The sequence below is a fragment of the Anastrepha obliqua genome, chromosome 4 (assembly GCF_027943255.1).
Source record: "Anastrepha obliqua isolate idAnaObli1 chromosome 4, idAnaObli1_1.0, whole genome shotgun sequence".
In the NCBI taxonomy this organism is placed as follows: domain Eukaryota; kingdom Metazoa; phylum Arthropoda; class Insecta; order Diptera; family Tephritidae; genus Anastrepha; species Anastrepha obliqua.
Genome location: NC_072895.1, coordinates 67,353,709 through 67,380,882, shown reverse-complemented (window position 1 = coordinate 67,380,882; position 27,174 = coordinate 67,353,709). Strand labels below are relative to the sequence as shown.

The window sequence follows — 27,174 nt, the reverse complement described above, 5'->3', positions numbered from 1 at the left end:
TGTTTTCTTCAACTCCTTCTTCAATTTACATTTAAGTATACTTATACAGGCCTACGACGGTTATTTCTTAGGAGTTTAATTTTTTAGACACACTTTTATTGAAAATTATTTTGATAATTCTATATTCAGCATACCAACAAAATAATTTCAATTTTATTTTGAAAACAAAAAATTATGCTACCTGACATAGGGCGCTCTACACAAGCATGTATTAAAAGCAAGACCACCAAGGTTATGAAAACATGGGAATGTGTGAAGTCGATGGTCTGCGCTGATAAACAGTAACCCCATAGAAGCTGGCAACAGCATAGTTACTGCCGATAAAGTAAGAAGTGGCAGACACTCGCAAGGGATCCTTCTCAATCTTAGTTTTAAGTTCCATGGCCTCGGCAATGTTTTTTAGGCTGAGCTTATGTTAGTAATATGAACTATCTAGTGAAACCATTCTTTATAAATAAACGAAAAATTCTTCTATTGGGCAAGCAGTGACGATTTAGGCTGATATTCAGGTTGGCTTTGAAAACCGCGCTTGCTCGGAAAGAATTATTTCGTACAAAATTGTAGCCTTCGCCTAATTAGTCACTGCAGCATGTTTCAGTCTGTTTCAGCCAATTTTAGGTATCATTCAAAAGTAGAAGAGTTCTCAACGAGTTCTCTGCGATGGACCCTAAACGTGGTATAGTTGCCATCGAGAAAGCACATATTATGTATTAAAACGAACTCCCATCGTCAGCGAAAATCCTTTCATGAATTCGGGAAAAATGCTTATTAGAAAATTCCAACTTTTTTATACATAGAATATTAAGTGTTGCCAACCACTTGCCTTACGTTCGAATTGGTCCTACCGACTTATTATGTAAAAATTTAGATGGACCGTTGATATTTATTGACACAGAAAGAGTTGTTTTAAAAAGATAATTACGGGAAACAACGAAATTTAAAATTAAAATACAACTAGCAATACAAGTAGATTTCATTGCTGTAGCTGTTTTATTGGTAGAAGAGGGAAGGTAGACAAAATGTTGAGGGAATTTTGTAATCCCTTTAATTTTGACGACTAAAGGCAAGGTTATAAAAACTACCAATATCGAATTGACATTTTTTTACATTTCATTAAAAGTGCTTGAAATCTTTAGTAGAGGTGGCAATAAATCTCAGAATTTCCTTTTTATAATATGAATTCACTTTAATTCATTCTGGCCTATCGTCGGTATTCTAATCGACCTCCCGTATTGTCAGCGATGTGCGGACGGTCGAGACTTATTGAAAAAATAACTTGAAAATTATGCACCATTTATCAATAGAACATTTTCCTAACATGTTTGTTCCGCATGCAGTTTAAAGCCCGTTTTAATTATTTGTATTGGGTTGGTGAAAAAGAAATGTCGTATGCGTGTTCGAAATTTGACGCTTTATTTAACGTACGCTTCTCGACCACGATCCAAACGGGTTTGTTGTCTACACCTAAGTAGTTCCTGACTAATCGAGCGAATGCTCACATGCCGGTCTCTTTGGATAATTTCAACGATTTTATCAGTCTCTACGACGATTGGCCTACCAGTACGGGCTGCATTTTCGACATCTACTACACCAGAACAAAATCGATCGTACCAACGCTGAGCTATGCGAATCGTTACAGTATCAGGCCCATAAATTTCACAAATTTTTGCCGCCGCCTTCGTTGCATTTTTACCTCCAAGGTAGTAAAAACGTAAAATATGACGAATTTCTTGCTTGGTGGACTCCATCTTTGATGCGCTATAACTTAAGACTGAAACGTACGATCACAACACTGTCAAAGAGACACTTGTAGTACAGATTGTTGTCTTCAAATCGCCGTTCAGTGTAACCCGATGCAATTAGTACAACGCAAGATATGTTTAAATGTCGCGCTCAATTGACAAAATACGACATTACTTTTTCCCCAAACCAACATTTATTTATGCCTTCAGCCTGAAAAACTGAAAATCAGTAACACCGATTTCGACAGGAATCTCGAAATTGCGAAAGAATTTTATGATTACGTCGGAATCTCCTCAGAATTATTTGTCGCTAAGGTGCCGCATAAAAAAAAATTGGGTATTTTCCACTAGAATTATAAAACTTATTACATTTTAAGAGTCCGGACAAAATGTTTCGGGAAAATATCAAGATTTCCGAGAGCTGGACCGATTTGAAAGTAATTATAGAAAGCGAGTTTTTTATAAATACAAGTTTTTAAAATAATTTTTTTCTAAAAAGTAACCTAATATAATATCAGAACTGATGTTCAAAAGTTATGCACAAAAATGTCAAAATATTTTAGCCAAAATAATACAGTTTTTGATGCCTTTTTCGACATTTTCTCGATTAAAGGTTTAAGGGAATCTTGAGTAACTCGATCAGACCTTAACAGATTTAGATTTTTAAGATATCATTGAAAAGATATTTGCTCACCCTTTGCATTTATTTATATTTCCCATTCCCATTCATTTCTAAATTTTGTTTCGCAAATATTATTTTGATTCCATTTACCTAATTTTTAAAGATTTTTACGTCGTCCTCTAAATTTTAGGTTCGGTTATCATCTGAGGTGATTTTTTGTAAAAAAAATTTAGTAACCAATTTTATTTAAAGAAACTCTATTTTTACAGTTGCTTTTAAATTGGTCCAGCTAATGTAAATCAAAATAAGTTTCCGAAATATTTTCGCGGTGATCATTACAAAATAATAAGTCTTTAAGTTCCGATTGGAAAACTGTAGCGCTTCTTTTTATTTGATGAGTAAAGCACCCTAATATTTATGGAACATTCATGACTTTATCTGAGTACTTTTAGGGGATGGATTATTCTTGTTTTTCTTGTGAACTACTATTCCCCTTGTAATATTTTTAAACCAATGGATTGCTTCACCTTTCAATTCTAAAGCGCTTTCAAGCGCTAGCCAATCAATCCATCAATGCGCCATGCGGCACTGCAGATCACTCAATCCCAAATTCGAAGGTAACTAAGTACACATACTATTATAAGTGTGCATGTGTTTGTCTATTCAAATCAGTTATATCATTCAAATCTTTTTCGGTGGCTCAACGTCGGCGAGCTGTCTGTCAGCATGCCAATCACTCATGTCACTCAAGTGCTGGTAAATTACAACTTCTCTGAGAAGCTGATGACAAGCGCAGTTGCGAATAGTTAGTAAAAAGAGCAAATAGGACCACAAAATTGTACAACCGTTATTTTCACAACAATTTACTCATATTTTGCAATCTTTTCGCCTTTCTTTTCATATTTGCATTTTGCATATGCGCCTTTTGGCTGGATGATGATGATGACGTATCGCCATTGGCAATCGACAACCGTTCATAACGCGTCCAACAACAAAACACCGCTCAACAAATTGCATTGATGGTTGCACTCCATGGAAAATTGGGCAACAACCCATTTATGTCTCAACAAAATAAAAAACATCATTATTGCTATTCCATTGCTTTCATTTTCTGGACTTCTACAACTGCGGCAGGTGGAAAAGGGCAGTTCATCAATGCTGCATCGTTCGGTGGATCCAAGTGCTTATCCGGCACCGCCCGGCACACCAAAGGTGGTGAACGTCACACAGCATAGCATCGGATTGCGTTGGTCGCGCAGCCAAGAGAAGCCGGGAGCAACTGGTCCAATTATCGGGTAAGTGATGCATACGTATAAGAATGTTGTTTCAGGTTTAATTTTTTCTCTTTTTTTTTGAATTTTGCTTATGTTTTAGCATTTAAGTACTTCTTTTTCATTTCTTTTCCCAAAAAGTAAACTTTTCCTTCGCAAAACAATAATTTTGCAAAGCGAGTCCTTTATCAACACCAACTATATGCAAATTTCAGTTAATGTGCGCTTGTGTATGCGCGTGGTGGCATTATTCCAAATTTTTTCCAACTTTCTGCAAATTTCAACACAACAAAATGCTTTGTCTATGCAGTCCGGCAAATTGCTTTGCCCATTTTTTGCTTTACAAAGGTCTCGCAATCGTTACTCCTTGCAACTCCACCAACGCTTTATTGCTTTGTATTCCTTTGTGATTACTCGCTCGTTGTGTAGTTTATTGGTACTTTGTTTGTCTGTATGAGCTCGTATTTCCCCATCAGAGCCAGCTTTATTGGCAGGGTGATTGACTTCAGCTTTGCTTACCGATTTTTCACAATTTTGCCAATAAATGAGAATTTATGCTTTGAAGTGGTTTCAAAATTACTTTATGGCTTCATTTAATATTCTTCACCAAGTAAGTAAAGCATTTTGAAGCGAACTAAATGCTAAGCAAATACATAGCAGTAGAGTAATTGGAAAAGTGAGCAGCAATGTGTAATGTGTGTGTGTGACATTGCTCTGTTTTTAAATAGAAATGATGGCATTTTTGTTGGAGGTACTAATAAATTAATTTGGTATCGATTATTGAGTGAACGGTCTTTAACAAGCGTTAGGTTTGAACGAGAAATCAAATCGGTTCATTGTGATACCATAGCGAAACAGAAAATGATAGGGGAGAGACGCGAGAGGTATGAGAGAGACGGTAAGCGAGATATGTAGGTGGAGTTATAAGAAGAATCGAACAATGACTACCTACGCTTGTATCAACCGCTTCGAACTATTGATGAAATTTATCAGGTGGGTAACACAGGGCGACGGTAAAAGTTATGCAGGAAAAATTGCATATATGCACATGAGAGAATTTCGTATACGAATTTGCATACTCAGTTTCACATTTTCTCACAAATTTTATCTTTTGAAGGGCTTTAAAATTCCAATGGACTAAATTTTCAAAAAAATGTTTTTAACACTTACACTCAGTCTAAGATATAATATCATATTCCTGCTTTTAAAAAAAAATTGTTTTTTACTTTTCGCCAGGACAAATATAGATATTTTATAGTATTGCTTACCCCTTATTTCCCAGGCGGAAAGTTTAACCTATTTTTGACGTTTCGCGTAAAGAAATTTCAAGAATACTTAAGGATACATTTTTCAAAGACCATTATTCCCGTTCAATAGACTAGTAAGTTGTGTACGAATGAGTATAATAATGAATGTGCGGTCTTCACAAGGCAAAGAGTCGAACACCTAGCGGGTGCGACTCTTAGTCCATTGGGGATATGGAACAAAAAGCCGGAGGAGGTGTTCAATTTCATTGGAAACCTCCAATTATAGGCTCATGGGACCTTGTTTTTTATTATTTTTTATTATTGTATTGGACAGTGTAATTGGCTGAGCTTCTCCTGCGATTTGTGGAACGCAACACGCCATAACAGGTGGTTACTTTGCAATTGGAGGAACATACAGTTAGTAGAGATAAGAAGAAAAACACACTCGAAAGTTTACCATTGTCTGCCCAGGAGCGATTGATATTAGAAATAATCTTTTTCTATGATTTTGGCGGTTCATGCCCTCTGCATATTTCGAATATGCATAAAATATAATGTAAGGAAATTTCACGAATGTTTTGCACAACTTTAATTTATTGAATATCTAATAAAATAATTGACTAAAATTACCATTAGCTCCAATAACCGCCTCAATCCAGGTCAGGAATCAATGCACGCCCAAAACAAATGCCCAAGAAATGGTGTTATGAAGATGCTTATTGGTCTCATGCCCAATTACGCCCCATACGTAGTAATAAAGGGGATTAAAGTGCCTTGAATTAGGCTGCCATAAGTTTGGTGTAATGTGGTTATGTAAATTTTGAGCCATCCAATCCTGTGTCGCCATCGCCTTATGTAGAGGAGCAAAAGCTTACTGAAAACTGTATAGCGTTGACAGCCCGCATCGCGTATAATGTGACTCCTGATTCTCACTACTGTCTCTAGAACCTCGATATATGGCAGAATTCACTCGAAGTCCTGGCGTAAAGAGTTTTGGTAGAATTACATATCCCTTGTTGCTTACAAATCCTAAAACCATACCAGTGAATGGAAACTTCGTGTGCATGACAATAGGAACTCTATAGAGTAGGAGCACAGCCATGAATTGTTCTCTTTATCGGATTATTGGATCGGAGATCTTCGTGGATAACTCACCGGATCATGCTTCCAATTCACGTCGGCGAACTTTATGAACGAATGAACGAGCGCGCTTAAGAAAATTAGGTATTTTAAAATCTGTGTGACGACGATAACTAGAAGTATCTTCATTTTTTGAGTTAAGTTGTAGTCCTCCATGTCTTATCTGAAAAAGAGCGAATGAAAAAATAATGGTTTCGGGAAGTTATAGCGACATATATGCATGCTTACCGTACGAACCCTGTATTTCATTACTTAAACTTATTAAGTATTTAGCGCGCGTCTTGATAATGTTCTACAAAATTAGCCTCCGTAGCAGGGGTTTCAAGCGCTCCCTGGTGCAATATTTATCATTCCATCCCCAGGGCGCCCCGTTACAATAAATTTGTTTATTATTTAATATTGTAAGTCCATCAAACCCCGAATCAAATGAGTGGTATGCTTCTATTTTCGAACAACGCTTTTCAATTTCTTCACCCCCTAATGCCTTCAGTGCTCATTGTGTCTTCTCTTTTGGCAAGAATTATGGTTTCTTCAAAGACTCTTTTTCCTTACCATTCGTATCTCCACCCACTTAACGCAGTTATGACCATAACTATAAGAGGGAATTTTCAAATGTCATCTTTCGGCGCATGCACAAACTCATCCTTTCACGCTAAATGCAAGCGATCTGCTAAATTGGCATGCAACCACCTTCACCATCACAAGCCAAGTTCGTATTTAACAATAGACAAGTGGCAGAGCGAATTATTAAATGATAAGCAACAACAATAACTGGCGCAACTAAGGTGGAAACATAAAATCAAAGCAAGAGTCATTACACTAGCAACAATTGTTGCCACCAGGAATAAACTGTGGAGCGATTAAATTTCAATGAGTTTTACATCGCCGCGAAAGAGCAAGGCGAAATAAAATGTAGGCCGAGCTGTTGCTTCCTTTGCTTTTTCAACTTCAACTGTGCTAAGTGAATCTATTGTGCTTAGATGTAAGCGTTGGAGTACACGCCCGACATGCTATCGTATATGCCACACGAGTGTTGCATGCATGCGCTAGGGCATTTTTTGTAAAATAAGGCATTGCATTTCCTTTTTCTCGATTTTTGTTTTTGACTTTTACCTTGAAGTGCTGGACTTCAGCGTAACGTTTTTTGCTGGATTTTCTTTTTTCCGCGGAATTTTTTCTCCTGTTTTGTGGTCCGTCAATTTCTATGCATCGCATACTTGCAACACAATCGCGCTATGGCTGGCATGAAAAAGCCAGCGAGCACCAAAAAAAGTAACTAACTAATAATACGGTATTTTGTGGCAACAGCAGCTTTGGGCCATTTAACGGCTGCTGTTACCGCTGCGGCTGCTCTCTGATTAGTGGCGGCGCACTTCGACACGGCAGTGCAGCAACACGCTTAGCAATTTGGTTTTACGCTAGCACTTGCATGCATGCATATGTATGGATATGGGTTTATGTGTGTGAGTGCATTTGTGTGCTGCTTAGCTGCTGACCACAAGTGCCTTAGCGGTAGAACCAAATCGTTGCTATGTTGCATGTAGCATGCCTTGCATTGCGAATGCATTTTTTCCGCCGTTTCGCGGTCAATGTTGCTGGCCGCGACCGCGTTTCTATTATTTGGTGGTCAAGCGCACATTTCGGCGAGCATTCTCCAGCTTACTAAGCCAGCTGGTCCAGCATTCTAGTACAATGCCACTCTCAGTTGCAAGTTATTTCTTTGTTGTTTTTATTTTCTGACATTTTCTTGATCTGTCTTAGTGATGGCGATTTAGATTTGCGCAAATTAACATAATCAAAAGTATAAAATGGCACACGCCATGCAACGCTATGCTATGTCCTGCTATGCTATGCCAATAAAGTGCATAGCGATTGTTTGTAGCTGGAAGTTTTTCGGGCTTTGTTCTCCATTTCGAATGAATGGCTGCAGTTTAGTTGCATGTTGCAATGCCATTCACTCGTTTGCCTTTCTGCGTTTTCGACTTTTTCGGGCATCATTAAAATTTGCTAGCCAGCATGAAAGCAGCCAACTTTCGACGCAAACTCACACATACCCGTACATATACTCGTACGTGCATGCTTAGGAAGGCTTTTGTGGACGCCTCCTTTTTTCGAATGCTGCTCCTTTGCAGTTTCTTTTTGTTGTTTGCGCGCATTTTCTATGCTTTTATCAACATTCCTATTGTAGGCATTTATTGTTAGTTTGTGGCTGGAAAACATTGCATTTGATAAACACGCCCAGTCCTGCAGCTGTGGCAGCAATACACGTTTCATATATTTGAAATTTTCAAAATGTTGCTACATATTAAATATGTACCTATGCTGCAGGCTTGTGCCAGCAAATCGGATTTGCACCATTGTTTCCGCCTTTCATTCCGTCATTATTAAATTTTTTGGTGCAACTCAAAATGCTTCTTTCCATTTAAATTGCCACAAAAATAGTCTATTTTGCATATGAAATTGGTCCAAAACGGATGTATGCGCACATACATATGCACGCGAAAGTATGAATAAAATTATTGTATACATACATATATCAACTGCTTATCCACGCAGTGTGTTAAAAAAAAAAAAATTAAGGAGGAATATTATGGACCAAAATAATCTAAAAAGTTTTAATAAATATGGATTGGCAAACTAACGGTATTGGAGATATTATTTTTTTTAATCTTCTTTGTTGCTTCCGTGTAGTTTTTGGTATATTGTTTAATAAAATTGATTAACAGGGCCTGTTTTCCTAAACTTTCTACTGAACACAGGAGTTAATCTGTTGCACGAAATTTCATAAGATCAAAGCCAGCCAAACAAACTTCACTCGCACAACGCAAATGCTATCGATTTCACAGTGAAATAGACATTTGAAGGGCACAATTTTTCCATCTTAGGGAAGCCTTCAAAGCTTTTCGTATTCTCAGGTGACAATTTTTATGTACTAAATTTCATATGTACCTGAGTCGTACGCCACCACTTTCGCGCTATCATTGCGTGACCAAACGGGTCTGCAAAAGATTCCTGCTATGGAATTTGATGCTTTTTCGGGACAAAACGTATTCAGTTCTCATTTCGCCGTGATGGAAATGCTCGCCATTTCTGTGGCTGCTGCTTACCTGTTTCATCATATAAATTTCAGTCCCGATTAGAGGCAGTTAAGGATTGTAGAGACTCTATAGAGATTGAAAAAATCCAAACTAAATAAAAATAGACACAATTTATTAACATATTAAACAGATCGGGCCTCAGCGGTGGCCGCCGTAGCCGAATGGGTTGGTGCGTGACTACCATCCGGAATTCAGGGAGAAAGTGGGTTCGAATCTCGGTGAAACACCAAAATGAAGAAAAAGTGTTTGCTAATAGCGGTCGCACCTCGGCAGGCAATGGCAAATCTTCGCCATGAAAAAGCTCCTCAAGAAAAATATCCGTCGTTCGGAGTTGGCTTGAAGCTGTAGATCCCTCCATTTGAGAAACAACGTCAATACGCATGCCAAAAATAGAAAGAGAAGCTCGGCCAAACACCCAAAAACAGGTGTAAACGCCAATTATATATATGTATATATATGGTATATACATATACATATATCCTCAGCTACAATAGAATTGACTTTGGGTTTTAGATTGAAAAATTAGTTTTACTTTTTTGAGTCGTTATAGGGTAGTTTGGACTTGTGTGACATGCCTTAAGGGTACCCGGCGGTCTAGAGTACGAAAATTTCACCTATTTTTTCACCGATTTTTTTTTGCCATTAAAAACTTAAAAAATGATGTTTCAAATTTTCGAGCTTGTTAGTACGTTTATTGAGCGTACAAAAATTTTTTTTGTTTACTTTTGAAACAATATTTATTATTATAAAAATGCTACTGAAGATGACCCTCTCGAAAAATCGAACCAGGACGGTGTAGATAATTTCGAGACTTCTACTCATCTGAAACTCAAAATTCAAGGGGATTCTTAATCAGAAAGAGTGCAGTTATGGTCGGAACTAGAACAAATCGAAAAAATGAAAAATTGACAAAATTGACAAAATGGCCCACTTTTGAAAAAAAGTTCGTAAAATCGGGTTTTTTCACTAGTTTTTTAGTTTAAAAAACAGCAAATTATGATTCTAGTTCCGACGATAGCGATACATGTTGTGAACAACATATCCAAATTTCAAGTGATTCGGTTGAATAGTTGTTTTTTGTTTTCATCCCCGCCGTGCCGAAAAAAGTCGTTTCGAAATAAATGAGTTTAAAATTTGAGGTATAGGGGCGCGCGGACCGCTCTCTACTTAGTTAATGGGCTGTAGAAGCTATAATATTGGGAATTTCCACATCAAAGTTTCATAGAATATTCTTAAGATACTATGCTTTCGAAATATTGAAAAAACAAAAATCGATTTTTTGAAAATTCTAGACCACCTTAACCGTATAGGTACCCCTAACCGTCTGCAATCGCAACCAAAATTTTTATGTGATATATTTGATCGTGGTATGACCAATTTAGGGGGTGAGACTGAAAATAAGCATTAATTTGATGTTTTTGAAAACCACCCTAATGCATACACACATAATTATATGAGTTCGTAACTCTTTCTAGTCACTCCAACATATTTTTCTTTTTTCTTTTGTGCTTTTCATCTCTTTTGCTTTTTGTTTCTTTTTGTTCCTCACATTTCTCGCCATACTTATGCTAATTTTTCCCCTCCCCTTTTATCATTTTGCAGCTATACAGTGGAGTATTTCAGCTCGGATCTACAAACGGGTTGGGTGATTGCCGCGCATCGTGTGCCTGATCAGCAAATAACGGTAAGTGTACAGAATACCTGTATCTACATGTAGGTACATAAATATACTTTTAACGGTATTTTAAGGTAACTATTCACATAGTCATATGCATAAGTACCTATCTACTAGAGAATAAGAAAACGTTCACCAGCTCCGCCAGGTGTCCTGCTGTTGCAACGCTATAACATTAACAATATATCTTGAAACATATTTTTTAAATATACGCCAAGGTACAATCCTTTGCATGCATTTATTTTTATACACACATACATACATATTATACATACATACTTTACTTAGATAAGCTTACACATTAGGTAACTAGGGAAATGTAAATAGGCAAGTGGAGCTTGTTTTTTGGGTTATTTTTCTTGTTTTTGTGCTGGTAGCCAACATTATTGCCTTTCTACCGGAAAGTGGCTCACATTTGCATCTTATTTCAGCTCAACTGCTTCAGCTTTTAGTTGCATAGTACTTTTACATACTCAAGCACATTTGGCCTTCATTCCTACTTTGCCTGTTAGCAACTACTTTTTATACGAATATATTCAAATCGCCAAAAGAAAATTATCTGCATATCTTATATATTACAATGTTGAGCGATTTTTTAATAGGACTATGAATAAGTTCGTGCGGTTTTACAACAGATGGCATAACTTGATTATTATTCCATCGATCCACATTTCCAAACATTCATTGGAGAGCTACTGTCGTAAGGCACAAACGTCAGTATAAGTTTTTTATTTGAAGCGTAAACAACAATATTTTTACCACACTTGAAAATGTCGAATTTCGTGCCAAATAATGTGTTTTTGCGGGGAATTCTTCTTCATTATTTTAATATGAAGAAAAAAGCAGCCGAAAGTCATCGTATCTTGGTGGAAGTTTATGGTGAGCATGCTCTAGCTGAGCGAACGTGCCAGAAGTGGTTTGCACGCTTTAAAAGTGGTGATTTTGGCTTGGAAGACGAAGAACGCGAGGGTGCGCCGCCAAAGTTCATGGATACCGAATTGGAGGAATTGCTCGATCAAGATCCGGCTCAAACGCAAGAAGAGGTTGCAAAAACTTTGGGAGTTGATCAATCAACCATTTCCAAACGTTTAAAAGCCATGGGAATGATCCGAAAGGTAGGCCATTGGGTGCCGTATGAATTGAAGCCAAGAGACGTTGAACGCCGTTTTATGGCATGCGAACAACTGCTTCAACGGCACAAAAGAAAGGGTTTTTTGCATCGAATTGTGACTGGCGATGAAAAGTGGGTCCATTACGACAATCCAAAACGTCGGGCAACGTATGGATACCCTGGCCATGCTTCAACATCGACGTCGGCGCAGAATATTCATGGCCTGAAGGTTATGCTGTGTATCTGGTGGGACCAGCTGGGTGTTGTGTATTATGAGCTACTGAAACCGAATGAAACGATTACGGGGGATGTCTACCGACGACAATTGATGCGTTTGAGCCGAGCACTGCGAGAAAAACGGCCGCAATACGCCGATAGACACGACAAAGTTATTTTGCAACATGACAATGCTCGGCCACATGTTGCACAAGTGGTCAAAACATACTTAGAAACGCTCAAATGGGATGTCCTACCCCACCCGCCGTATAGTCCAGACCTTGCGCCATCCGATTACTATCTCTTCCGATCGATGCAACATGGCCTGGCTGACCAGCACTTCCGTAATTACGATGAAGTCAAAAAATGGATCGATTCGTGGATTGCGGCAAAACCGACCGAATTTTTCACAAAGGGAATCCGTGAATTGCCAGAAAGATGGGAAAAAGTAGTAGTAAGCGATGGACAATATTTTGAATATTAAATTTGTAACCATTTTACGTCAATAAAGTTTCAAATTTCGAAAAAACCGCACGAACTTATTCATAGTCCTATTATTTGTTATTCTGTTTGTAAGTAAAGGCGAATTTATGATTTGCATCTATTTGAAATCCTCTGTACAAGTTAACCAGGAGTTCTACTTCATTTAAGTGTGTAAATACCAATTATTTGGCTAAGAATAAAAAACTTTTGGTGTACAAATAAAACTGAGCAGAACTTCTGGTTTTAAAGTGCAAATACTATCATCTCTTGAAATATTGCATCGAATTACACCTATAATCCCAAAGCCTTGTATTCTTCAAAGTGGGGGGTCAGGCGGAATTATATGAATACTCGAATTCATTATAGTCTTATATCCTTAACATAAGCAGATCCCATATACATGTTCTAGAATTAAGCCTATAATGGTCTTTGTCCACATACATATAACTTCTTAATCACACTTGGTTATAGCAATAGTTTACACAAGAAATATAAGTCGTAAGAAGGTGTATGTTTTTCTTTGTAAATAATTTGAAAGGGAACCTACTTCAGAAACACTCAAAAAGCATTTTTAAGATTTTTTTTTTTGAGTTATACTCATTTTTTTTACCTATTTACAACTTTCTAGATCTCCGGCTTGAAACCAGCCACATCTTACGTTTTCCTTGTAAGAGCTGAGAACTCGCATGGCCTCTCGGTGCCTTCTGGACTTTCGAATGTTATCAAGACGCTGGGCACAGAATCGGGCACGGTGCCACCAACTGAGATATCTGCAGCGCGTGCGGTGTTGAGTGGAAAGGTGAGTGAAGTCATAAAGCAAAACAAAAAAAAATTTACCAATGAAAAATTAATGATTTAAGTTCATTAAAATTGAGAAGTGGTTAAAGCAGGTTTTTATTCTCTAATAAGAGCTTATATTTTTACTATAAGTACTAATAAAAAGTTTTGATTTGAAGTCCTTCAAAGAGTACATACATACAGGACATCTCCAACTGACTCTCCGCGCTTGTTGTAAGAAAGGGCACCGGAATTTCAGTATCCCTTTTGGAAAATATTTGGTAATACAATTCTAAAAAAAAAACCTGCTCTACTATTCGAAACGGTGTTAGGCCTTTTGGACGGTTTTTAGCTTTTTAAATTTTTGTTTTTGAATGACTGGTTTACTAAATACAAAAAAAAATATTTTGAATGATGGAAATCTATAGTTTGACCTTTTACCGCTCCATTGCTTGTCTTTTGTACTAGACAGCTGTATAGAAAATATTCTGAAGTATTTTCCTTTATACCAGACAATTTATATTTTACCTTTTTTCTTTTTCTCGACATTGGAATTAGTGTTAGCCTAGGCGTTAGTGACGGCGTTGCCTGAGTAGAGCACTAATACAATTTTCTTGTGAATAATTTTCTAAAACATTTTAATCCTCTAACAACTTAACAGTTTTGTATTTTTTTTTTGATTGGGTTCTTGAAGTAAAGGTCAAAATTACCCTTTTAGGTGGGGGATAGTGGGCTACAATGCTCTACAAAAATATTTTCCATGACATTTTACTGTATATATCTTGACCTTTCATTTTGCTCAAATATATTTTTTAAGAATTTTTACACTTGTTTGAAAAAAACTTTAGTAGGCCTTAAGAGAAAATTGGCGCCAACTTTTTTTTTGTGTTTTATTACCTAACAGGTATATTCTCAGAAAATATTTACAAAGCGCGGGTTATTGCACCATTTAATATTTATTCGAGGACTATTGTGGATTGCGTACCACGTATAGTAGATTCCAAAGTCGCTGCAAAACGATAAGAAATGGCAAAAATGAGTACTTTTAGGCAATTAAGATACTGGCTCATTCTGATGCCGCAGCTAGCTTACAATTTTCACTCGAGCCTAAAACCAACTAGCATTCAAAATTAATTTCATCAACTTTTTAATATTCATGTACCTGAGATATTCAAGTTTCTTAAAAACGTGTCTATCGAGACATTTGAGCCTTTAGCCTAGATTGTTCATAAACCTAAGATCTATAAATACTCATCATCATTTTCACCAGATTTGACTATCTCTTATTTGTTTTTGACTTGTATTATCTTTTCTTAACTCATCTAAAAAAAATTCTTCATATGTATTTTTATAGCCCACACAATTATAATTCCATAAAGTACAGGTTTGAGGTTACTCAAAATTCTCGTTGATTTTAGATAATTTTTTTCCCTGACGGTTTTGCATATTTTTTCTATATAAAAAAATGTCCCTCATTACAGTCTAATTGAGCCTTTCCTTGGTCTACTAGCTTGAATTAGTTTTCTGTCTGTGAAATCGGTAAGATGTAACATAACGACGGGAGAACTGTAGTTGTGTAAAGCTTTCTTGTCACCAAAGACAGCTCTAGGGAAACCGGGAAAAATATACGATTACAATTCACTTTGCTCGCTATATTATATCAAAACTAGGTTGCCTGTTAAACCAATTCCTGATACTGTCATATAACTCAAGGTTTATTTTAGTTAAATCCTCTTCCATTATCAAATTTTCACCCGGAGCTTTTTTGCTACACTTTGATTAATGCGTTTTTCTGCATACAAAATAAAAGTCAGTGCCTCAATCGAGGCTTCGCCCAACACCAACATCAACACTATATACTTTACTAACTACTACTGACCCAATTTTCGCTGTAAAAATTGAGTAAAATTGTACATATTTTCCTGCCATTCGAATGGAATTCACTATTTTCATTTTTGTGCACCAGATGGCCACGAACTGCATAAATTTTCTCTTGTAAAACGCATAAATATTCGGAGTTTTTGCATTTCCCATTTGGGCAGTTGGCAAGGATAGTGGAGCACCAACAATTCCGCAGCAATTGCACACCTGAGTCAATAACCGTAGCGGAAAAATTAAAAAAAACAGCAAGAGGAGCGAAAGTGGAATTTTTGAGGGCGAAGAATGTATAAATATTTATTTAACGTACGAGTTCGAAGTGAATGCGTAGCGAAAATGCACATCAGGAAATTGGAAAAGGGTAAAAAGCATTTAGTGAAAATAGGTGAACAAAAATTTAAGGAAATCATGCAACACCGCGGTAATTGACCCAAAATATTCACAGTAAACTATTCAAGTGTCAGCTATCGAAGAATAATCGAACAGTGTGAAATTTATGAGCGTATGTGCCGAAAAATGAGTAAACTCTTGTGCAGGCGTTCGTAAATGCGTACATAATCATTATCCTTAAGTGGTGGAGCAAAATAAATTGAGGAAAATTAATGAAGAAAAGGCTAGAAAAAGTGGGAGAGCGGCTAGTGAAACAAAGCGGATGCTACAAGGCAATGAAGCTTATGTGGCTACTGTGCTGAATTATATTTGAAGCACATTTTTGCATTGTAAAGGGTGGTCTTATAGAAGAATATCATCAAATTTGAGAGGACGTACTTACTGCGCCACTACAACGAACATTAAACGTACGTCTGCTGCAGTTATCAGTGAACTAAGAAAGTACGTGCGGGTTTTAATATTGATGCTTATTTTTATGCTCTAGTAATTCTATACATCGCTAGGGGTATATGTTTAGACCTTTTTCTGAAAGCATGTCGGCTCATTGGATAACGTATTTGGCACTGAAGTAAAGAAGGTGCCGAAGCTGCAAGTATGTGGAGTGTTTGGGAAAGGCACTGCTAGTGTACGAATAGCTCAAAAGTGACTTTAGATCTCTTCGACTGACACTAAGAGCTTCTGTGAATATGCATCCCTCGAAAGACGAAGACTGACTTACTTAGGTGGGATGACTCTAAATCCGTAGGTGATATGGAACAAAAAGTCTGAAGTAGTGTTCAAATTCATTAGAAGCCTGCAACTCTAGGCTCGCGGTCAAGCACAATAGACCACATCAGAGATCACAGTCCACTAATATCTCCTTAAAATCCTAGATTTCCAGTATGGAACATAGGCAGTGCAATATAGCCCAATAAAAACTAACTAACTAAGAGCTTAGGAAACAAACTTCCTTTTTCATTGTTTTCAAGTAATGAAACCGCACAATTCTTCTTGGTTATGTGGTATTATGTCGGGTGACTAGTACTCTCAAGGTTATGGAGAATGACTAAAGCTATATGTATGCAGTGGCTTTCCATGGATGGTTCAAAAATGGACAAGAGGAAACGCGTTGCTATTCTGTTCTGAGTTCGCAGATACTTTAAGCTCTTGAACCAGTTTGAAGCCAAACGCCCAGCTGTACGGTAAGCCGCTGAGCTCTTACTGGAAAGCTACCTATTTAGCTGGCGAGTGAACCCTCACATCGGCAGTTAAGCAGGCATTGAGGCTTTGCCATCACTTAGAATAAATTTTGAAAACGTCGTAGATTAAAGTGCACCGATGAGCTAGCGGTGCAGGTACCCATCGTCTTATGTTCACATGAGCTGCGTGCCCAGCGCCCAGCTACTATAGACTCGTGCGGACAATGATTTGTTTTTCAAACAACATTGATTCTTCACAACACCACACAAAAAGCAATCTAACTGCGTCAAATAAGAGCTCCGAGGTGGTCAACTGACGCCGCCGAGACGGCTGATAACATGATTACCGAACTTGGATTGCAAAAATCGATTGTGGCATGGGCTGTATGGCGTGGCACGCCTTCCTACTGATACGAGTACCACTGATTGTCCAAGTCCATGTCTTAAATTTTCAGTAAAAAAAATGTGTTTGTCATACCTCTGTAGCACTCACCGTTGACCGAAATGCTTTTTCAGCAGCATTTTCAATGAAAAATGGTATAATAATGCCACTGTTCTAAAATCCACACCAAACTGGCACTAACTGAGCTTGCATTGGCCTCTACCATCAAGTACCCGCACTTCGATTGCCAGATGTGGAAATTTTGCGTGTTAACATGGGCGTAATCTAAATATACTACAACGAGTCCAGTCTAAAATGCTTACGTCAATGACTAATGCTCTTTGGTGCATACCTAACGCAGCTATTCATCGCGACTTTAATATCGTTGCTATTGGCGAAACAATACAAAGCGCTGGCAGAAAACACATAAGCAGACTAATAACGCACACAAATCCTGTGATGAGAAGGCTCCCAAATAAAGAGAACTCCCTCCACCCAAAGTGGACTTAACCACCAAACACAAAAAGATCTTGCAAAACGTATGCAGTTAATTGTCAAGTAAATGTTTGTTAGTCACTTGTTTTAAATGCTAAGAATATTTTTTGTAATGAGCTTGAGGACACTGGCCCTTCAATATCACTCTCATGCCATCTCTTAGACAATCTAACAACAGGTGTAATAATTTAAAGAGGCACATAAAAAAATTAAAAGAAAAAATGCAAATATAAAAAAAAACATAGCCGCCGAGTTGAAACTGCACCCCGTAAATCTGGTGTAGAAGAGCGACCCAAAATGTTTGTGTCGTAGGTTTTTACTTTTGCAGTTGAGTTTCAGTTCGGTAAACGGTAATGCTCCATGTATAAATTTATGCATTATTATTGACCAGCTGACCACCCTATGACTGCCTTGTTCTTAGAAACCAACTTATGAATTTCTTTGGGTTCTATTTAAAATAAAATCCATACACCCAAAAAGCACATCCATTATAAAAATAGTTTGGGGTGTTTCCCAAACGATTACCATAATTTTTGCTTCAACACCAAACAGCAAGCAGCCCAAAATGCTTACAAAAACACATACAACAACAAAGCAATCCCACTGGCAATGTAATTATGTATTATATGGATATTTGTGTGAGCTGCCGAGGCTAACAATAGCTGCAGGATATAGGACTCAACTCGACTCGACGAACGCTGTGCTGAAGACAGCCCCGCAAATTATCATTAAAATAAAATATGATGCGAAAAACTGAAAAAACTCAGTTCGCTTAGCGCCTTACAGCCATACACGCACACAACGCAAAGATTTTGACAGGCGGCCATGCACACACATCCTCACACATACACACCTCTAGACATCCATCCATAAATAAATATAATATATACTTGAGTGCACTCCTGATGCTACTAATTTGTGGTAAAGACGAGCGCTCAGCTCAGTTCAGCTCAACTCAATTCTGCTCAGCATGCCTGGGGCGGCATACACTTCCGGTATTTACTTATGATTCCGTTACAATTTATTGCGTGAATAATTTTTATAAATTATTTGCAATACAAAGAACAAACAACAAAAAATGGCATCAGCAAGCAAACAAAAAAAAAAAAACAAAAAAAAAAAAAAGCGAAAAAAGAAAATTTCGAGCGTAAAAAGGCCAACCAAATAAAAACAAATAGGTATGTTTGTTATTGTTGCTGCCGTAAATCCTGCCTGCGGCAGCGTGCACATGTACAGCAAGACCATTTGCATTCCTCTTGTAACATCGGGTGTTTTTGTAAGAGCTTGAGAACCTGAAATAATACAAAATAGAAATTAATTTTTTTACTATAATATGGTAGATAATTTTCATGGAATTTATTTTTTAATGTGATATCCGTCATATAACAGCTGCTCCATTCGATTAGTCCAATGTTTGACTACTTTTTCCAAGACATTTTGGAGTTTTCTTCAACACTTTGCTTTATGAAATTGTGAACTGATTTGTTTTTTTTTTTCAAAGCAAATTTTTGCCAAAGCTTCTTGTTGGACGTCTGCTCATTCCCTCGAATCAGCTGGTGCGAACTAGCGGGAGATTGTTAAGACGAAAATCAATAGATAAAGTTTCAGAATAGACAAATTTGCTTGAAGCTTCAACACAGTTTGCCATTCTCAACTGTCAAACCATAGTTATCGATGTCGATAGTTCCCATGTAGCTAAAAAAACATCCTATATATGCTTACATATGGCAATGAATGTGTGGGTGAGTGTAAGCGTCTACGCTCTCACCTATGCAACATATGCTTATTTGTGTGCGCGTGTGCTCCTCCTCGAAGCACAGTTTTTACACTGCATTAACAATGATTGATATTACTACTTAGCATAGCTGAACACAACGAATCGCTTGCCTTTCTTATTCCATACGTATTTACTCATACTTATGCACATACATACGTATCCTCACGGCTCCAAGCTTTCAATGCTGCTGCGAAACCCAAAAAGTTCTTATATTTATACAGTATGGGCCAAAATTTAAGCACTTTCTCATTCTATTTTTCTTCCATGTATTAAATTTTCATATTAGTTAGTTGATACCGTTTTCGTAGTTCACAACATTCACAATATGCTTAATGTGCAGATTCCAGAAAAAGATATAAAAAATGTTTGATCCAGAAAATTTTTGTCTACAAAATTTTCTTGAGAACTATTTTTTCACATATCTGTATCATCCAAATAAGTTACATACCGTGGCCGAAACTATAAGTTATTGGATCAACACTGAAAGCAGAAATATAGGCCACTTCGAATGTGCACCGCATACACTTTACCTCATTTGCCCGCTAGATGGCAAGGATCGAGCTCTTTTGCCAAGTTTTAGCAAAAATTTAATATATTGTAGATTCATTCTGAATATGAACCAAATCGGATCATAAAAACAATACAATTTTTCTAAATAAACTTATTTCGACTGCAACCGGACCGGTAGGTGAGGGTCCGGTTGTAGCCTATGTGGATTCCAGAGTTTTAAAAGTACTAAAAAGGTAGATTGAAATTCATTCAGTGGTTTTTTAAAATCTCTTCTCAGATTAATTTTACAGGTTGGAGTAAATTTCTCTATTCTGAAACTTTCTCTATTGATTTTCATATTAACAATCTTCGCCTAGTTCTCACTAACAGCAAGTTCGAGGGAATGAGCATGCGCCCAAAAAGAACTTCAGTCTTCTGACGCTCCTACAAAAGTATCACCCAGTACATGTGCGACCTATAAATATTTTTATGTCGATGAATAGTTCTTTCTTATTTGGTATCAGCAGTTTCTGTGATTTACTCACGTTCCAATTCAGTTTCATGAGGCTGGGTTGTACTTACTGACGTATTTACACCTGGCATACCTTGTATGAAAAAAAATTGAGGGACATTGAAAACTCTTTTCCAATTCGATTGAAATGATACAGCTATGCATAATGTGTCTGCCTTCTCTTTTGTTGGTATGCCTCGGTACCCATCCCAGATGGAAATGCAACATCTACCCTCCGTTTTATGTTTTGTGATCGGCAGCAATTTATTACTGTTTCCCACTTGCTTGTGACGTAGTCACGTGTCTTCTTATTTGCTTCGTTCCGAAAACCAGTTCAGTAGTCCAGAAGACAGAGCGAAATTCATATTTCCGCAAACAAAATTAGACGGCCACTATATTCTCTCAGTGGAGGATCCAACAGTGTGTAATTTTTTTGTTTATTTATTTTCCTATCCAATAATATCTAGATTAAGTTTTATTTAAACAATTCATTGAAAATTTAAGTAAGAAAAAACCAGATCTGAAAACATTTAGATCAAATTAATTCCCTTAAGACGTATAAAATAAGAGCGGGATGGGCAAAAATAGTCGATACTCGTGAAAAAAAAAATATTATGATTCCAAAGACTTTGAATACGGAAGTAAATGCGAAAATGAAAGAAATTGAAGGAATAACCCTTCTACTTAGCAAAAATTGTAAAGCAAGTAATAAACATCTTTGAACAAAATTAAACGATCTGAGAGCAAAGCATACAAATGACTTATGAATGCTTTAAAGTTCCTAATATAACAGTAATGATATGAACTCGATACTAAAAACAGCTTATTCCAACTTAGATCACACTAAAGAAGTGTGTAAATAATAATTTGAACGTGTGCGGATCATTGAAACAAAGAATATGGCTTGGCAACGATACAACTTTGGGAACTATTAAATAAAAATGTTGGACCAAAAACTACGCCAAGGTGAATGTCTCTATGTCGGTTGACTAATTTCTAAATTCCAATGGTTGTTTCGTTAACTAGAAGAGGTCGTGGTACCCCTTGAAATTGAACTGCTTGCCAAGAAGTCTTCACGTCGAGAAGTTTTATGTGATCTTTAGGCGGTATGCTCAGAGATGCGTGAACTGTCTTCAAAACATTCGAAATCAGTCTAGAAATACCTGGTCTGTTGATGGAAATTGTGGATTTATATTAATTTAGAGTTTGCCAATTAATTACTTGTTAGTCAATTATTGACTATGAATCAGTTCAGTGATTACTGGTCTGTTCATTGAACATTTTTTGATCAAATCTTGTCGTTTTTCCGTTCATTGATAATTTTATGTTTGAATAGACTTGGGTACTTCATTCTTGTCATTGCTTCTTTCTCCAATAAAACTTTAAAATAATGGCATCTTTATATCAAATCTGTATATTTCTCTTCTCCTTATTTTATTCGTTGTATAAATTAAATGTTTTAATTGAGGGAATTTGTACTATCTAATTAAAAATAATTCAGTATCTTCAATAATTTTTGAAAAGTATTTCCGAAAATGTTTGTTACATTTTCGCTAATACTGTACTAATTGTATATTCATACATATCAACATATACGATTACAGCACCAGCTTAGCACCCAAATAAATTCAGCAGCGCCTCCAGCAAATTCAGAATATCCACTTGAGCACCCCGCACAATCTTTCCCTTTGCCAGTTTGCTCCTTACCTTTCTTATTTTTTTCTTTTATTTGCAACCTTCCACTATTCTCCATTCTCTCTGATGCAAAAAATACGAAATATTGTATTTTATGCCACCTTGCTGACTGCTGCCACGCCTCTTCTAATAACATGTCAGGCATTTGAATTTATTGAAGCGATGTAAATACACGTTAGCTCGCATCGTCTGCATTTTTCTTCACTTTTTTGCTTTTTCTTTATTTGCTGCCTCGCTTATCTTAAGATTACGCTTATGCGATGTGTGTATGTAAATGTTTAAGTATATGGGCTTGTTCACAAAAATTTCGAAATTCCATAAATAATTTTTTCGGATATTGTTTCGTGCTCCCAGGAGAAATGAATTTGCTTACGTATATGAGGATGTTGAGTATCGCTTTCCTACTGATTTTCTTTGCGTTGGTGCACTTGAAGAAATTTTGGTGAATACTGTGAAGTGCTATACTTTCTGAGTTTCAGTTAGACCACTCAGATCTTATAGATAAGATATTTCCAACAAAACAGTGGACGGTGTAGTTTTTTACAGCTTGGTTTTTTTTTTTTGTTGTTTTAGAATGTTCTCCTCAAAAGTAGGAGATATAGCTTATTGTCTAACAAAATCTTTATACATCCAACTTTATGTAATAACTAGAAAAATTCCTCTCATTTTCATACCAATGAACCATGAAGGTTTTTAATTAGAATTTCTTAAAAGATCTTTTTTATGCAGTTTTATAGTTTAAACAATTTTAGTGTGATAAAATGCAAGTCTAAAGTTGGTGAAAAATTAAGTGGGTTTTATATAAGTTTTTCCCTTCTCGGGGTTGCGCATTTTTTCTATATGAAAAAAAATTGGGGGAATAGAATGAAAATTTTGTAGAATTTTTCTTATTTAAGTATAAAATATTGAAAAGAATTTGTATGGATTTGGTTAGATAATAAGCTGTACTGTTATTCAAAACTAATGTCAAATAAAAAAAAAATAAAAATAGCCAAAACTAGTCCAAATTTTGATGTGATATCATTTGTCGCGAGTTGTATTTATAGAATTTGGAGTATACAATTAATTATTTGTATAATATCAGGAGAGCACCGAAAATTGCGCTATTTAGTTCTACCAAAGAAATATATTTGTAAGTAAATATAATTTACTTATCTACCTCCCTCGCAGGTGTGTCGAAATTTTTTTCAGTGCACTGCTTAATACCATCTTTAAGTGAAAGGCAATAAAAATTTGAATTATTATTTCCCATTATTTGTTATTTCGCCAGTGCAAATGCGTGTGTGTGAGTGTGTACATACGTACATTTACATTTGCTGAATTGCTTTTTTTTCTCTTCACTTAGCAGAGCTTTCAACCTACATTGTTATTATTATGGCAATTTTATTGTTACTCGCGTAGTTCCTTTAGTTATTTCCTCGGGCAAAAAACAAAAATAGCAAAAATGTTAAGCCAAATTACTTAAGTTTGCGAAGGCATTTGGGTTTAAGGAAGGAACAATTTTAGAAGCGCTCCAAGGCAATTGCGTTAATTTTCGGTTTAATCGATTAGGGTTGGATTGGTAGCATACAAATATTCCGAATTTCTTTCAAGGAAGAATGATTGATATTTAAGGTGATTTCTCGATACTTTTTACTTATATAAAAAAAATAGTTATTTCACATTTCTTATCTAGCAGAGATCCCAAACAGAATGTGAATTTTTATTATTTGTCGTATTTGTATGAGAAACCCATTATGGATTAGGTTGTTGTTACCAAAGTGCACCATATTGTGATGCCGAAAATATCGATATACTCTGAAGTTTGAGATTCCTCCGCTCCGTAGCTCCTACAGAAATTGGTTCCGGGTTTCCAATTTTATTTAGTTTAATATGTTGATTATTTATTCAGCCTACAGCAGGTTTCTTAAAGGCTTACAAACCAATGAACTTTAAAGGTTATATAGCCGCCTTATATTTTAGACTGTTAATTTTATAGCCCTTCAGTAAGTTGCGTGTTCATTCTTCAAAGAGTTTTGATCGAAATGAGCGCAACAAACCGTAGATTTCAAGATAAGTTCACCTGTAGCTAGCTTTGGATAAAAGTGATGTTACGACCGACTGCCGTAGACCCTCCTGTCATTAAGCAGACGCAACTGTAGGCAGCTGGTTCGACTGATGACTGGCCACTTTCCATGGACGAAGCACATGGAAAAGGTAGGCATCGCAGACAGTGCACTCTGCCCAGCAAGTGGAAAGGAGGATCTTTTTGTGCGTTTGCCCAACCTTCGCTCGAATCAGGCTCACCGTCTTTGGCTCTGACGTGGCTTCTTGGCACCGCAAGGTTTACTCAGATTTCTTCGGAGGGCGAATAGATTTAAAGAAAGTTAAAAAAAGGAACTCGAGGGCAGTACAATGGACTTAATGTTGTCTGAGTGCTGTGAAAACAGGATCCTGTAAAGATTTACTATATACATATTAGTGAAGGTTTCTGAGGAGGTTAGAATTTTTTGAACACATTTCTAGTTAGTTTTTAACCCCCTTATAGTCTTGTTTAGAAAGAAGGCAAGCTTTAAAAGATTAACTTCGTCGTGCTTTTCTGCTCTGCCGTCAAGCAAACTATGTAGTAAACTTTGGCTATCTATAGATCTCAAATTGATAAAAAGCTGCTGTCTTGTGGAAGCCTTTAAGCTTCTCCCATTAATAGTTGCTGCAGCGGCAGATGCTTATTTCTAAGCCAAACATGAAGGTTGCGTACACTTCAACGCTTATAATGTTAGCAGATTTTCAATCGGGTCTGTTGGCCAAAGTCACATTCTGATAGTTACTGCTTTTATGCTCTAAATGGAGACAAACTCTTCATCTATCATCCGTCACTAGCCTCTCACGCGACCTGTGATTAAGGACAACTTTAGCTCGCAACCTAGGTAATTCAATACTATATACATACGTTTAGTCTAGAAATCAGATTTCTAATTCATTAACGTTAGTAATGATTTTACTGAAAGATTTTCCTTTCATTTGGCATAGCTTTAACTTTTCGTTTGATAAAAATCGCTGCCTAAGTGGAAATCTTAAAATTCAGCTGACCTGATTTTAGTGTGGGGCAGTACATTCAATATGGCATTAAACGTTTCTTTCCCAGACAAACATCCTTTATGTAAATAAATATTAATAAATTGTACTATAGCAATACATTTTGTGAATTTTTCCAACCTGCATATCATGCTGTAGTATGAAAGATGAGAATTTAAAATTTTATTTTTAAAACTTTATTTTGCTTATTGATTGTAGCAAGAGTATCAGATTAGGAACGTATTGAATGATCCACTACTGCTTTTTATACTAGACTGTGCGTTGGTCTAGGATCGTAGTCTTAAGTATTTACCAGTAGGAGTAAATTGCGATTTTCCACTTTTTGACATCATCGATAAACAAATTTAATTTCTTATCAAATAATGCATCTGATTAATTTAATTTAGCATCACTACGGCTCATAGTTTAAAGATTTTGTTTATTTCATATTAAAATTTAAATTCAGGTCCTAATATTTTTATCCGTAAATACATTATTCTGTATATAATTGCCACTTACACCTTTATTTTGGTGTTTGGCTGAGCTGTTTCTCTTATTTGTGGTGTGTGTGTTGATGATTTTCCACTAATGGAGGGACCTATAGGTCCATGCCGCTTATGAACGGTCAATATTTTTTTTACGACGAACTTTTTCACGACAGAAATACACTCAGAGGTCTCCCATTGTCTGCCAAGGGGCCATCGCTATTAGGAAAACTTTTTCTATCAATTATTGCTTCGTGGCCGGAGTTTCGTACCTGTGCACTTCAGTATGGTTCTCACGCACCAACACATCCTGCTATGGCGGCGGTAAATACGTAGGTGTTAAAGTAACTATAAAAACAGCCTCTAGATATACTTTTTAGTTAGGAAATTTGATCGATTTAGCTGCTTGAAACTTACCTATCTGCATTCGGATCAGTGATAACTACTTTTCTTTTACTTGTTTTTAGTTATCATTAGTCTTTTAGAAAAATACCATATAAATTTCATAGATTTCAAACTTTTCATAATATTTATAGAAATGCGAAAAATTTTCGCTAAAATTTTGAATATTTTACATTCATGCAGGGAAAAATTGTCCAATATCACCTAGAGTTTGAAGCCACTCCAAGTTGGGTTAAAAAATGCAAGCAAAAAATTGTTTAAATTTTGGTTGAAAAGTGTGAAATTTTCCTGAGCATTTGTGGATTTTTTATAAATTTTCTACTACGTTTTAAACCTTGGTTCTTACGATATTTTTTGTAAAATAAACTGTATTTTTATAAGAAATGTATAAAAATTAAGAAAACAAGAGGAAAGTAGTCATAACTGGTCAAAATGTTGATATACTAAAGTTTTTTCATGTTTCAAATACCTAAAAGTTAACAAATTTTCAACTTATGGAGAATAATATCAACCAGCTATTTATGTGCAAAGAGGTAGGGGAACGAAGTAACTGCAATCGATTCGCTAGAACAACTAAGTGTGTTGAGAAGTCTAATTATTTTGTCTCTGCCTCCGTTTGACACATAGCACATTAAAATTGTTTGTTAAAAAATCAAATTTTGCATCATTCGTTTTTCGCTCCATTCGACCCAAGCATAGTCTTAGAGCAATTTCACATGTTAAGGGTCTAAGCTGCTAATAGCAACATTTATTTTAAATTTTTTTCTTTTATTAATTGAAATGGTAACGATATGTGCGACAAAATGAGAAAAAGATATCTTGTACGTGGGGTCATAGTATTTTTCTGATAGCTTACAGAAAATAAGAAAGCACGTATTTTACCAAATATATAATAGTTGGCACCTGGAAATGAGCAGTTCTTATTTATACGAATCGTTTTAAATTATAGAACTTACGAGTTTTGGGTTTTAAAGCAAAGCTGTGAAAATGCTGCTATTTCTATGGATAAAATAGTACTAAATGGAAAAATATAACTTTAATTTTGTTGAGTCGTAT

The 27,174-nt window shown here is 36.3% G+C and overlaps 1 protein-coding gene across 1 annotated transcript in view; it reads left to right on the top strand.

Annotated features, from left to right (window-relative positions):
- Positions 1-27,174, top strand: part of LOC129245772 (protein sax-3) — a 223,264-nt gene that overhangs the window by 156,730 nt on the left and 39,360 nt on the right. The window contains exons 10-12 of the mRNA XM_054884152.1: positions 3,499-3,659; positions 10,723-10,804; positions 13,234-13,404. Of these exons, the coding sequence (XP_054740127.1) occupies positions 3,499-3,659; positions 10,723-10,804; positions 13,234-13,404 (414 nt within the window). The remainder of the gene's footprint in view (positions 1-3,498; positions 3,660-10,722; positions 10,805-13,233; positions 13,405-27,174) is intronic.